Source organism: Brassica rapa, chromosome A06, assembly GCF_000309985.2.
Source record: "Brassica rapa cultivar Chiifu-401-42 chromosome A06, CAAS_Brap_v3.01, whole genome shotgun sequence".
Taxonomy (NCBI): Eukaryota; Viridiplantae; Streptophyta; class Magnoliopsida; order Brassicales; family Brassicaceae; genus Brassica; species Brassica rapa.
Genome location: NC_024800.2, coordinates 22,118,749 through 22,132,350, shown reverse-complemented (window position 1 = coordinate 22,132,350; position 13,602 = coordinate 22,118,749). Strand labels below are relative to the sequence as shown.

The window sequence follows — 13,602 nt, the reverse complement described above, 5'->3', positions numbered from 1 at the left end:
AAAATCTTTATATATCAATCGATTCCTTCAACCTAACTTATTAGATGGTTATTTAGCCTTAATTTATTCGGAGCAGTCAACGAATATAGAGAATACTACTAACATCAACATAAATTGCTTGTTCGAGCAGTTCTCTATAAACTTATAAACTTAATTTTAGGTTTTCGAATCCAAATTACATTGCTACATCTTTAGAAGAAACCCATTTGTCAATATATTTTCCTGACCTTTATCCAAAGATATGTGGACAAAATAAAAATCAAAACACATTATTAAGTCCCATAAATAATCTTAAGACCCAATTTTCAGGATCGAATTAACAGGTGAATCTTAAGTTTTAAAACTTAGTTATTTAATCTACCCGTATCTCATACTTGGAATTTGTAAACAGTTTTATACTTCATACAGATTAATATCAACACATAAATAAGAATTCAAGAAACCTCATGGAAAGGGAGAGGGTGTATGATGCTGCGCACATTGGTCCCACTGCTTTCAACCAAATAAATATTTTACTCCTTTGGAGAAATATTGGAAGTCAAAAGAATTATTTGCATTAGTGGTGATTGGCTTATATGCTATATAAAAGCAAGAAAATCGTATAACTAGAATAAAAAGAAACATGGAAGATATGGATTAGATATTGAAAGCTGTACTTCATTTTACAGATTTCTACAAACAGAAAAAAAGTTTTAGATATTCATGTATCTAAATGTCTACATTTTATGTGCATATATTGGCAGTTATTCTTACCTTCGTGTTTAAATTTTATAACGCTCGTCAGTTATACATAACCATGTTCGAAAATTTCTGGTGACATAAAATGTAGACATTGAGATACATGACCATTATTTCTAATTTCAATCCTCACATTAATTAAAAACACAATGGAAACAATGGTCTTTTGGTAAAAAAAAACAATGGTCTTTTGGTCAAAAATAACAATTAAAACAATGGTTATAATTAGAAATTTATTGAATAATTATTTATATATAGAGGGGACTTAACTTCAAAGACTGGATTACGGTGGGTCTAGTGACATTCCTTACTGCTCAAAGAATATTGGCATAAATTAACTGGTGTTTTGGTATTAGTGGGTTCGATTGGTTGATTGGTCGATAATGATAAAGATCAATAAATATAGTTTTGCTTTTAATTCAGAAGATTGGACTACTTATCTATGTACATAACATAATACATATGTTTTTTTTAAAATTCATATGTTTAGTTAACGTTGATATAAAAGCAGGAATGGTGAGGCACTAGTATGGCTTGCATTAAACGGCTAGTATTAAGAATGAACATTCTATCTCAGAACTTTAACATTTATCATATACATGTATATAAGATAAAGCTTGTTAAATAAATGGAAAACCAGAAATGGAACCTAAAAGATATGGCGGCCGCCCGCCAACAATGCACCGCCCTTATCTCCTTGCATGTATATTGGTCGGGTCATGAAATATCTAAGCTTCGAAGCAAAGAAAAAAAAATTGAAACGACTTTTTCATCATTTGCTAGGGAAGTGATTTGTTGTTTGAACTTGTTAATTATTTCGTGAGGCGTTTATATGGCATTTGAGAAACATATTCTAGAAATATTATTTATTAGCATTAATGAACAATTTTATATCTACAGCATATCCAATAATTTGACAAATTACATGAAGCTTATTTCTTTTCGCTAAACCTTACTCGTTACCTAAAGTTCACAAGTGCTCTGGCATATTTGAATTACACGAAACATATTTTTTTCTAGGCTAAATATTTCATGTGAAAACAAATAATGATTTTTTTCTTCTTCTAGAGATCCCATGCATCTCTAGTACGTAAATACACCTTTACACAAGCTTTTATCAGAGAAACAAGTGCTGAAAGGTTTCAAAAATACACTCCGGACCACCTATTTTGGCCAGTGTAGAATAAATTCTCTCTTTATATTGTATCTTCCTGTTCTTTTTTCTGATTCCTGACCAAAATCTCATGGTCAAAATATTGATATGAGCATGAAAGAGTTTTCAGCTTCTTTTTTTTTTAGTTACAAAAAAAAGAAGAGTTTTTAGCTTTTTATTCTACAACTTCAATTTTAATTATCTATTTAACTGAAGATTTTTCGTCTTATCTTCTATCAAAATCCGATATAAATTTCCCCAATAATGTACTACTTTTTATGTTATTACTACAATTCCATAGGTAATACCTTTTAACGGGTAGATGCAAACTTGAATTCAAAAAAAAAAAAAAGAAGAAGAATGAAACAGTGTTTGTTCACTATATTTTGTAGAAGGTGGAGTAAAACATATACGTAGTCACGGAGCAGAGGAGGTTTTGAAAGCATCATCTGCATGCAAGGAGAATCGCGCTTCCATATATTTTTTTTCAAGTTTCAACTTCGATATCTATGAAATTTTTATGGTCTTTATTTTGTGCCAATTTATAGTCATGTTCAGTACTCTGCGTCACAAGATGGGCAATAAAGTAATCACCAATGTCTTCTTTTTTTTATTCACCAATGTCTTGTAACGATGATGTCTAAAGAGAAACAATTATTTATGTTATAAAGAGACTAATAAAACTCAATAAGACTACTAAATACCATCTACAAAATCGGCCAAACAATCTCTTTGTTGAAAGGCAAGCACCCTATCTGAAGTGTCATAGCCAACTACATAATCAACAAGTCCTGATGCTCCAAGCACATTCTTCTCCTCATCCTCCGTGGTCGATCTGACCAAAGCCGTGCAGAAAGAAGAAGGGCTATCTCGGAGATAAAGTCCTTTGTTTGAGATCGTGAAGTTAAACCCTTGTAAATGTAAAGTGACTATGGGTAATGACTCTATCTCTAAGCCAACCTCGGTTGTGAAACACATTAGTTCGTTCACTTCATATGCAACCGTTGGTCCAATCTGCGTCATTAGCTCTTCCTTCACCTTCTCGTAGAGTGATGCCTCTAGACGCGTATAGTACGTGCCAATGTCTACTGCTATTGTACTAGTCTCGTTGCTTCTCATTCTAAATAAAAAAATTGTTCGTGAAAACATATAATTGACAGTTAGAAAAAAAAAGAGGCTTGGTAGTCTCAAATGTTAAAATCCGCCTTAGCGTTTTATGTATACTATAATTGTTTTTTATAAAAATTTCTTTTTTTTTGTAAAACATGTGTTTGTATAATAATTATAAAAATAATGCAGGATTTATATGAAAAGCAACAAAAAATTGAAACCTAAATATATAGCGGTTTCCACAAGTAATCACAAGATTGTTAAATGAGAAGTGGGTAATAATGCATTTTAAATATACAACTAGGTTGTAAATGTTCCAGTATACCACAAACTTTAGGTTTAGCTAGGTTAAGTAAAATGATATACATGATTTAGCCTAACAGAAACTTCCGCGAGTCGCATGTCTTAATCACATAATTTACATTGTTGCTATATATATCTACGTTGTATTTGGTTTTTGTAAGAATAATTCTTGACAAATGTTAGAAAACAATGAATAAAATTCTTAGAAATCTACCTTTCTGTGTTTTTACTTTTGCAACCAAGATCCAGAAATACCACAAGATATAACCAATTTTTTTTTTCTTATAACCAAAATATGTTCATACCTCTGTTCCTCAAGGCTGATCCCGAGGAGAGGAATGTGATACGAGTAAGAGTTCGTCTCCGTCGTATCTAACATCGGAACCAACATCATATCGCCGCCGAACTCAGCCGCTGATCCTAGACGAATGTAGTTACGCGAGCCGGCGGAGGAAGGCCATAAACAGTGCGAAAATCTGGTGACACGGAGCTGAGACAGAAGCGAGAAATGATGAGTCGTTAGACTAACTCTCCCATCAACGCCGCCACCGTCGTCCTCCGGCGTCACACGATTGCTAGTCCCGCAGCCAAAGACAAACCCACGAACTATGGAGAGAGAGTTTTCTTGGTCGGTGATGGAAGAAGTCAACTGGAGGGTGTCGGAAACGAGGTAGCCAGCGCTGAAAGAAGAGACATCGTAGCGACAGGAGTTGGAAGGAGTGCAAAGAAGAGACAGAGAGGATGTTGTTGTTGTGTTATCATGGGTAGTGGCATTAGGGGAGAGGAGAGGACATAGAGAAGAGTTGGTGCAGGAGATTGGTGAGAAAGTGGTCGAGGATTTTCCGTCGTAGCGTCGGGTTGTGTCGGAGACGGAGCATTGGTGTTCATCATCATCGCAAGGGTCGCATTCGAGGAATGTGAGATGTGTAGATGAGTCTAGCTTGAGGTTGAAGTTTCGCGTTGGGTTTCCTATGGTGATCTCAACGTAGAGATTGGACTCGAAGGGTAAGAAGAAACCGTTTGGTTGTTGTTCATTCGAGAAATCATCTTCAAAGCTAGAGTTATGAGTAAGTACAGTGAAGAGAAGAAGAATAAGAAGAAGATGTGGGATCGATGAAACCATGTTTTTCTTACCCTAGTTCAGCTTTTTGTATAGTTTAATGCTTCCAAAAGTAAGTTATTAGCTATTTATATATGTGAGATATGATTTATCATTTGATATGATAATTCTTAATTGCTTAAGTGAACATAATTTAATAAACCTGGCAGAATAGTTGTTAGAAGTAAATAAGCCTGGGCATTTTAATCTTAACCCGAAAACCCGAACCAGAACCAATATAAAAATATCCGACTCGAAACCGATACGAAAATACTCGACTCGAAACCGAACCGAAAATTTACATGTATCTTTTGAGTCCAAATTTCTATTATCCGAAAGAACTGGAGCTGAAAGGAATCGACCCGAATAGACCATGACCCGAAAAGAACCGATCCGAATAGATCCGACCTGATAAGAACCAATTGTACCAGACTTAAAAACATATATATCCAAAACTATTTGTTATATATATTATTTTATAATTAGTTGAAATATTTTTTGTTAACAATATTTGTTATTATTTTGCAACATTTTTGAGTAATATGAAGTTTTAAAATATAAAATTTAGAGTTTAAAAATGTTTTATTTTAATTGTTAATAGTTTAATTTAAGTTATTTTGTAATTTTTTTTTATATATATGACAAATATCGACTAAATTTGATGGAGTTTGAGTATGCATGTCCTTTCCAGATCCTAAATATCCGAACTTGATCCGAACCCAAAATTATGAGTATTTTATAGGTATTTTAATTATATACTTGAACCGATCCGGATCCGAAAAGAACTGACCCGAACTCGAATCAAAAATTTACAGGTACCTATTGGGTCCAAATATTTAGGACCCGAAGGATCCGGACTTGAAAAGAAACCTTTCAGTCCGAGTACGACCCGAAGACCCGACCCAAACGTCGAGGCCTAGAACTAAATATGTAAAAAAAAAAAACTAAATATGCAGTTTGCTTTCAATTCTAAGAAATGCAACTATATATAAAAGTGTTTGATTGTATTTTACTTTCAGACTGTCAGTTAATATATTTTTAAATCTCTAACCATTATAATCAACCATATATACAAGAAAACAACGAAATTAAGCAATGATATAGTAGCATTTATTGGATGAAAAAACTGGTATGAGGTATACAATACGTACTTGATAATTTACGTAGAGTAGTATTTGATGATACGATCAATAAACACACATTTCATGTGGCATGTATGGTTTATATGATGTGGGTAGTAAACGCATCTTCCGTGATTGGAACCGATTAGGTGAACGCAGACTCTGAACCGAACGGATCTACGTGGCCCATTAAAGATCATTAAAACATGGGCTAATGAGCCCATCACATATAAAACCAAAAAGGCCCAAATAAAGAATCTGTATGGGGCCCCACAAGAATCTGCGGTTCTAGATTCATTACTTCGCGGGGGCTCTTTCGTTTTACTTTTCGTATCCTCTCAACAACATTCAACGCCAGAAAGAAAAAAAAAAAAGCATGACGCGTTTTTTTTGTTGTCAAGCTCTTACGTTAAAGCTCTCTGCACCTACTTTTCCAAAAGGATAAAATCAAAACATTTGAAGTATTCTAATTCACGCATCTGATTCCATCTTCTCTTATATGCGGAACTCGCGATTTCGCCCTAACAATTCTGGTTCATTCCAGGTAACTTTTTTTTCTCAATTTCTCAATTTCAGGATCTGGGTAATTTGTAATTTGCGAATTTATGATCGAAAAGATCTCACTTTTGTGATTTTGGTGCTGTAGAATAATCGGTGGTGGTCAGTAGCCATATCGTTGTTCGTCAGGCTCATAGCGAGTATACAGAGAGTGTGGAGTAAGTTTGTGAGAATGGGTTGGGGAAACATTTACAGAAGGAGGATGAAAGTCTTCTCTGTTGCTATAATCATCTACTTCGATTACAAGGTAAAAGCTTTTTTTTTTATTTCTTTTTTTTTTTAATTGTTTAGTGTATTGAAAGTTCTTGACTTTTTGTTGTTGTTGTGGTGTGGCGAGTGAAGAGTGTTCAGCAGAGAGAGAAGTGGATTAAGAAGTCCAAGGTTCCTGCTTTGTGGGAGAAGGCTCATGAGCGTAACGCCAAGCGAGTGTTGAATTTGATTGTGGAGTTGGAAGGGCTGTGGGTGAAGATGGGGCAGTATCTATCCACTCGTGCTGATGTTCTTCCTCAGGCTTATATTTCTCTTCTCACTCAGTTGCAGGACTCACTCCCTCCTCGCCCTTTGCAGGAGGTTGTTAAATTAAAGCAAATGGTGTTTTTTTATGTAATCTGGTTTTGATTTTCTCTGATACGTGGCTGACTTGCTTTCTCAGGTTTGTCGAACCATTGAAAGAGAACTTGGGCATTCCATGGAAGTTTTGTTTGCTGATTTTTCTGACGAACCTTTGGCAACTGCTTCGGTAAAATCCTGAAGCCTGTTCGTGCTAAGACACAATAGAAGCCACAACTAGCCCAGTTTTTTTTGATAGTGGGCTCTCTGTTTTGTAGATAGCACAGGTTCATCGTGCTACTCTAGCTAATGGCCAGGATGTGGTTGTTAAAGTTCAGCACAATGGCATTAGAGCGATTATTTTGGAGGTCTGTTCTTAGTTTCGTTTTGTTTTGAGGCCTTTCAGATTACTGTTGATTTTTTCTCCAATTCATTTTCTGTAATCGTTTCTAAACAGGACTTGAAGAATGCAAAGTCCATCGTTGACTGGATTGCTTGGGCAGAACCACAGTACGATTTTAACCCCATGATAGATGAATGGTGCAAGGAAGCTCCAAGAGAACTAGACTTCAACATTGAAGCTGGTATTCTTCAATTGCATAGATAATTACTAGTCTTACATTTTGCATTAAATTTTTTTGATCGCCTTCTGTGATCAAGTGCTTGAGATGAGATAGTGATTCTGAGATAGACGTTGCTGGATTGATATTCATCTCTGTTAATCTTTCTTGGGTAGTTATGTTGTCAATTTTAGATTATTAATTACGCATAATCTTACCATTTTAGGTCACACTTTATTTTTATTTTTTCAAATGGCTATGTTCGAGATAACATGGTAAAAAATAGGCTGAATATTGTGTGTTTGAATTCCTTTCCTAGAGGTTCATGCTTGTACGTCACTGATAACTGCATTTCTGAGTTTTTACCCTTTGTGTTCTGTTTGTCAACATGTAGAAAATACTAGAACCGTATCCAGGAATCTTGGGTGCAAGAAGACAAATGATCAAGTTAGAAGTGACAATCGGGTTGATGTCTTAATTCCAGATATAATTCAGGTTCTTATCTCTAGTGCTCTTTTCTTACTCTGAAGTGTACGAACATATAAACTTTCTTATACATGTGGGATGGAAACATTTATCCTCTTAATGAGAATCACAAAAGACTGTTGGTAATGCTGTATTATGGTATATCAGACGCAAGTCACGCACACGCTTTCTATATATGATATTGCTTAGACATTGCATAGTGGACTAATGTAGCCACTTTGTAACACAGACTGTCTCAGATAATCAGTGCAGACTTAGATTCAGCATTACGATTAGAAGCTGAACAGCTACTCATTCCTTATTCTTTTCCTGATACTTATGTCTTACACCTCCTTCGTTTCCCTAAACGACAGTCGTCCGAGAGTGTGCTCATTCTTGAGTACATGGATGGAATTCGCTTGAATGATGTGGAATCTCTAGATGCTTTCGGTGTGGATAAACAAAAAATCGTTGAAGAGATCACTCGTGCATATGCCCACCAGATATATGTTGATGGATTTTTCAACGGCGACCCTCATCCAGGTATGGTGACTATGGTCTTTGACAAGAAACTTCTATCTGGAGTTCGCCAATTATTTTCTTCTGTCTTGTAACCACCATGATTGCTTACACATATAGTTCTCATATACTAGAATTATACATGTACTCTGTTTTGCAGGAAATTTTCTTGTTAGTAAGGAACCACCACATCGCCCTATTTTACTTGATTTTGGGCTTACGAAGAAACTATCACATCCCTTGAAACAAGCACTAGCCAAAATGTTTCTAGCATCGGCAGAGGTTTGTAAAGTTTATGCAACACACTCTCTTTCTTTACCCAGTATTACCCAAATCTTTTTGTGGAATATTAGAATGATTAAACTGTTCGTTAACAAAATTTAGTTGAACGAAATTCAAAAAAAAAAAGCCTGAACCAATTGCCTCTGGTCATGTGAATATTACATGTTTGTAGATTGGATTTTAACTGCTTAATGTAACAGGGAGACCAAGTGGCGCTCTTGTCTGCGTTTGCAGAAATGGGACTGAAGCTGCGGCTCGATCTGCCAGATCAGGCAATGAGTGTGGCAAGTCTCTTCTTCCGGTCTTCAACTCCATCAAATGAAGCTGTGGTTAGTAAATTTACTTCTTTGTTTCATAACCTTGCTTTCTCTTTTGGGTAGCTTTAGTGGATCCGCTCTTAAAGATTTCTCTCTTTATAGAAAACGCTGAAAACCTTGAACGATCAAAGAACGCAAAATATGAAAGTTATACAGGAAAAGATGCAGCTCACCCCGAAAGAAGTTAAACGCTTCAATCCGGTAAGCAGAAATTTCTTTCAAGTATACGCCTTGTTAGTGGCCATCTTTATCTTAATGAAACCATTTGATGCAGGTAGATGCATTTCCTGGCGATATTGTCATTTTTGCAAGGGTCATTAATCTACTCAGAGGTATGATGTGGTTACTTAATTACATCAAAGGAGTTTGCTTATTCATAGTAATTTACTGTTGTTTTATTTATCAACTATTTAGGACTTTCATCCACTATGAACGTTCAGATCGTTTATCTGGACATCATGAGACCATTTGCCGAATCTGTTCTGTTGGGGTAAGTCCCCTTGCTAGTTCTTTTGCAGATCATTTTATCTTCTCCTTGTGCTAACCTCGTATGACCATAATGTGACTTTGCAGGAGTATCAGTCGAGGACCAACAGTAGACGCTTCTTGGATACACGACTCGCCTGTTCATTCCGATGTAGAGTCCAAACTGAGGAAGCTGCTCATTGAACTTGGGAGTAACCAGAAAATACTTGGAATTCAGGTGGGAAACACTGTTTTACCATCTGGCTTGCAGGCAGCGTTCGTTATGTTTCTACATGTGTTCTAACTCGGACATGTTTGTGTAGGTAAGTGCATATAAAGATGGGAAAGTCATTATAGACACTGCTGCTGGAGTACTTGGAAGATATGATCCTCGTCCAGTTCAACCGGACAGTTTATTTCCTGTTTTCTCTGTGACAAAAGGTGTCACTGCCGGCATGATACACTGGCTTGTCGACAATAGGTATTACAAGCTTTTCATGCATTTGAGATTCCGAATCAGCTCCAGTTCTTACAGATTGGACTCATTATTAATTCCATTATCTCGTTTGCAGAACTCATGCTTAGTCATACTTAGTCATACGTTAGTAATGTTTTGTTTTTGATGATACAGAAAACTCCAGTTCGACCAGACTGTAGGAGATATATGGCCAGGGTTTGGATCTAGTGGTAAAGAGACCATAAAGGTATAAAGAGCTACACTGTCATGTAATCAATTTGCAACCTATCATGAGATATTGCTTTTCGTTTTACACCCTCCGTATTGTATCTCAGGTCCATCATGTGCTTAACCATACATCTGGGCTGCACAATGCCTTTGACCCTATAGGAGAAAATCCTCTGCTTATTTGTGACTGGGATGAATGTTTGAAACGCCTTGCTAATTCATCACCTGAAACAGAGCCTGGCAGTCAGCAGTCTTATCACTATCTCACGTTTGGATGGCTATGTGGTGGAATCCTTGAGGTAAACTAATCTGTGATTTAAAGCCTAAAACACAAGCAAGGCTCTCTACTATGTTGATGTCAATCTTGTTTTTATCTATCTTGAACAGTATGCTTCCGGAAAGAAATTCCAGGAGATCCTTGAAGAATCCATTGTAAAACCCTTAAAGATTGATGGAGAACTGTACGTTGGTATCCCCCCAGGTGAATAACAAACATTATAAATTAGTCTACCAGCTTTATTAAGTAATATTCTAACGTATTACTTTTTATAGGTGTTGAATCTCGGCTGGCCACATTGACGCTGGACTCCGACGAACGAAACAAGATTCCGTCCATTCCTAGTCAGCCTGAACTTCCTTCGACATTTCAGCCAGTGCAGATCTTTCAAATAGCAAGCAGCTTGCCAGTCTTATTTAACACATTGAATGTGCGTAGAGCCACAATCCCTGCGGCTAATGGACATTGCTCGGCGCGTGCACTTGCTCGGTACTACGCAGCCTTAGCAGATGGCGGTCTAGTGCCACCGCCACATTCGTCTTTATCCCAGCCACCACTTGGCAGCCACACCCACGTTCCGAAATTCTCATCTGTAAATGACACATTGAAAAAGAGAAAGGGTAAGGGTAAGGAGATAGCAGCTACAGAAAAGCTTAAACCACAAGATCACAAAGAGAAGAAGCTCTATGACGACAGAGAGTCAAGTACAGAAAGTTTAGCCAGGCTAGTCAATGATACTAGCAGTTCTGCTGGCAAAACTGAGATCAGTAGCAATGATCATCAAGATGATATTCGCAATATGTTTAGCAATCCAAGGATCCATGATGCTTTTATGGGTACTGGAGATTACTGTGACTTGGTACTTCCTGATGGGAAGTTTGGACTTGGTTTCAAGCGTGTCACTTCACAAGATGGGTCTCTAGTTGGTTTTGGACATTCGGGGTTGGGAGGATCAACAGGCTTCTGTGACATCAAAAACAGATTTTCCATTGCAATAACGCTCAACAAGATGTCTATGGGAGGTGTTACGGCTAATATTATCAGGCTGGTTTGCTCAGAGTTAGATATCCCCTTGCCTAAGGACTTCTCTCTTTCAAGTGGTATGGATCCTGTAATCAACTAAGGTTGGTTTTCTATGTAAGTTTTGTCTGCTCATGTACATACAACATACAAAGTGGTCCGTAGAATCACCTCAGATATAGCTTATAGACATTGCTGGAAAGTATAGTGTAATGATCAGTGGAATGTATTGTATCGTCTTTATACATGTTATACATACACATCTATAACCTTCTGGATTTAAAGTATATGTTATATACAAACCTGATGTTTGTTGTTTTCATTTTTCTCAAGTTGATGTAGATGTAACAGGAGGCAAAAGACAGGCTTCTAAAAGAAACTTGAGTTCAATAACGAATATGTGGATTTCATTAAATGTTTCTAGTTTTATAGTGATACACATACATGAAAATTTCAGAGTGACCGTTACATGTGAAGAAGAGGCTCATGGCCAGATGTCTGAGACGCAGCTAACAGCTTCGCTGGATACATTACCAAGTCCAGGGCTTGAGTTCTGTCCAGAAAGTGTGATTCCAGCGAACATAGATTGGTCGCTGAGGACTGTAACGGCAGGTGAGGTACTTCCTGTGTAGTGCAGACTGTTGATGGACTGTGTTGGTGGACTTAGATGAGTTTGCAGAAGTTGATTCAAGCTACTAGTGAGAGACCCTCTAGCTACCAAATCTTCTGCTAGTTTCACCTGTACGCTACTTAAAATTAGCACATTCCAGTTATTAAGTCGTTCAAGTGATTGATGATAATACCTTGATTCTGAGAGTTTCAACATCTGATTTGAGGATTCTGTTATTTGTTCCAGCACTACGAAACAGTTGTGTTGCGTCAATGAGTTGCTTATACAGTGTTGTGTTCTCTCCTTTCAAAGAATCAACCTGAGATTCAAGATCTGCCAAGTGTTCTTGCTTCCTCCTCCTTGACCGCCTTGCTGATTCTCTATTTGAATACATCCTGAGTTCACATCAAAGAGAACTAAAGTAAATAAACGGTGTTTCACATCTAACTTTGTATCCATTTGCAACAACATACCTTCTCATACGTTTTAGATGATTGGGATCATTAGTCATTTCAGATTGGCCAGCTTCTGTCTCTGCATCTTCTTCATCAGAGTGACCATGAGAAGATACACTCGTGGTTCTCTGAGCTCTCCTCCTTACCTCAGGTTTATTAGCTGACACTGGACTATCAGCTGACAGGTTTTCTTTGGAGATTATAAGAGCCATACAAATGTAAAGTTATTACTACAACAACACTTTATCACAGAGAACTCAAATCAAAGAGACCTGCAACATACTGCAAATCGAGGACTGTGCATCAAGTAAAACTCCAGCTGGAAACAAGGTCTCAGATAACAAATGTCTATCTCGTAACTCACCAGTGTGATCCTGCAACCCAAAAGAAATACCAAGACTCTTACTGCACTCTGTGGCTCTAGTAATAGTGACAACTGAAGAAAAGACTAACCTGGTTCTTGAGATCAAAAGAAGGTTCTAGAGGGCTTGTAGATTCTTGTCTTGATAAAGCAGAAGAAGTAGACATGACCTTAGTGAGATACTCTTGTAGAGCCAACTCAGAAGCACTTCTCTTCATACCAGTGTCTTTAGCTGTGTGACCATCCATTTTTTTCTGTATATGAAATTTGGTGGGAAAAAAAAGAGGAGGGGAAGAGTAAGTTGTGATAGACATCTTCTTTATATAATACTCTCTTCTTTACTAAAGTTATAAAAAGCTTCTTAGTGGCTAAGCAAAATTAAATTTGCTTTGTCAATGTAACGTCCTCATTTTCAAATCTTTTACTTTTTATGACAGCAATTATAAAAGAGAATAGTAAAGCAGAGCCAGAGAGATCTTAAGCTCTGTCAACAGTTTTGTAGAAGGTTATATAGTACCAATTATATGCTAATGATAACCTTAATCCTTTAACTAGAGAAGACTAATTAAGGTAGCCGGAGACTGTAAATATAATCATATTCTTTGAATGATAAATAATAATATGAATGATAAATGTAACAAATGATTCATCACCATTCACAGAAATACTAAAAAAAATACTTGAGAATTTCAGGTCTCTAGCAACACATATGGTTCTTCTTTTCTTTCATGCTTTTGTTTTCTCTTACTTTTCTTCATATGCTTTTGAAAAGCAGCTCTAGAAAGACACTTATTTTCACCAGCACCAGAAATACTTTTATTTCTCTATTGTTGATTTAACTTTTGGGTGTAACACAACTTTTCTTTTCCTTTGATCTGCGAATCTGCGATTCCTTTAAAAAGCATTTTACAACAAAACAATAAAATGAAACAAACTAGGAAATGTATATTTAAAA

At 36.6% G+C, this 13,602-nt stretch overlaps 3 protein-coding genes across 3 annotated transcripts; 1 reads left to right on the top strand and 2 right to left on the bottom strand.

Moving 5' to 3' along the window:
- Nucleotides 1-2,473: 2,473 nt before the first annotated feature.
- LOC103874347 (probable aspartic protease At2g35615) lies at nt 2,474-4,693 on the bottom strand. Its single transcript, XM_009152759.3, has 2 exons — nt 3,610-4,693; nt 2,474-3,011 (listed from the first exon to the last, which is right to left on the bottom strand). Exons 1-2 carry the CDS (start codon nt 4,425-4,427, stop codon nt 2,588-2,590), a joined length of 1,242 nt encoding a protein of 413 aa, XP_009151007.1. The 5' UTR covers nt 4,428-4,693; the 3' UTR covers nt 2,474-2,587.
- Nucleotides 4,694-5,823: 1,130 nt separating this feature from the next.
- Nucleotides 5,824-11,543, top strand: LOC103874346. Its single transcript, XM_009152758.2, has 19 exons — nt 5,824-6,068; nt 6,171-6,329; nt 6,425-6,652; nt 6,735-6,821; nt 6,910-6,999; nt 7,089-7,215; nt 7,586-7,686; nt 8,031-8,199; nt 8,336-8,457; nt 8,658-8,786; nt 8,877-8,975; nt 9,049-9,106; nt 9,189-9,264; nt 9,348-9,477; nt 9,563-9,720; nt 9,871-9,943; nt 10,032-10,223; nt 10,312-10,405; nt 10,477-11,543. Exons 1-19 carry the CDS (start codon nt 6,024-6,026, stop codon nt 11,322-11,324), a joined length of 2,985 nt encoding a protein of 994 aa, XP_009151006.1. The 5' UTR covers nt 5,824-6,023; the 3' UTR covers nt 11,325-11,543.
- Nucleotides 11,544-11,591: 48 nt separating this feature from the next.
- On the bottom strand, nt 11,592-13,360 carry LOC103874345 (basic leucine zipper 9). The gene is made up of 5 exons (XM_009152755.3): nt 12,740-13,360; nt 12,570-12,660; nt 12,305-12,476; nt 12,025-12,226; nt 11,592-11,960 (listed from the first exon to the last, which is right to left on the bottom strand). The coding sequence occupies exons 1-5, from the start codon at nt 12,959-12,961 to the stop codon at nt 11,706-11,708; spliced, it is 942 nt and encodes a 313-aa protein (XP_009151003.3). The 5' UTR covers nt 12,962-13,360; the 3' UTR covers nt 11,592-11,705.
- Nucleotides 13,361-13,602: the final 242 nt, after the last annotated feature.

What these genes read in the sequence shown, in the direction of transcription:
- LOC103874345 (XM_009152755.3), bottom strand. Translation starts at nt 12,961, where the DNA reads ATGTCTATCACAACTTACTCTTCCCCTCCTCTTTTTTTTCCCACCAAA. An exon ending in TGCACAGTCCTCGATTTGCA is followed by an intron (nt 12,477 to 12,569) that starts GTATGTTGCAGG and finishes TAATCTCCAAAG; the next exon opens with AAAACCTGTCAGCTGATAGT. An exon ending in TTGAAACTCTCAGAATCAAG is followed by an intron (nt 11,961 to 12,024) that starts GTATTATCATCA and finishes AGTAGCGTACAG; the next exon opens with GTGAAACTAGCAGAAGATTT.
- LOC103874346 (XM_009152758.2), top strand. Translation starts at nt 6,024, where the DNA reads ATGCGGAACTCGCGATTTCGCCCTAACAATTCTGGTTCATTCCAG. An exon ending in TCATCTACTTCGATTACAAG is followed by an intron (nt 6,330 to 6,424) that starts GTAAAAGCTTTT and finishes TGGCGAGTGAAG; the next exon opens with AGTGTTCAGCAGAGAGAGAA. An exon ending in TAATTCCAGATATAATTCAG is followed by an intron (nt 7,687 to 8,030) that starts GTTCTTATCTCT and finishes CCTAAACGACAG; the next exon opens with TCGTCCGAGAGTGTGCTCAT.
- LOC103874347 (XM_009152759.3), bottom strand. Translation starts at nt 4,427, where the DNA reads ATGGTTTCATCGATCCCACATCTTCTTCTTATTCTTCTTCTCTTCACT. An exon ending in ATCAGCCTTGAGGAACAGAG is followed by an intron (nt 3,012 to 3,609) that starts GTATGAACATAT and finishes TTTTTTATTTAG; the next exon opens with AATGAGAAGCAACGAGACTA.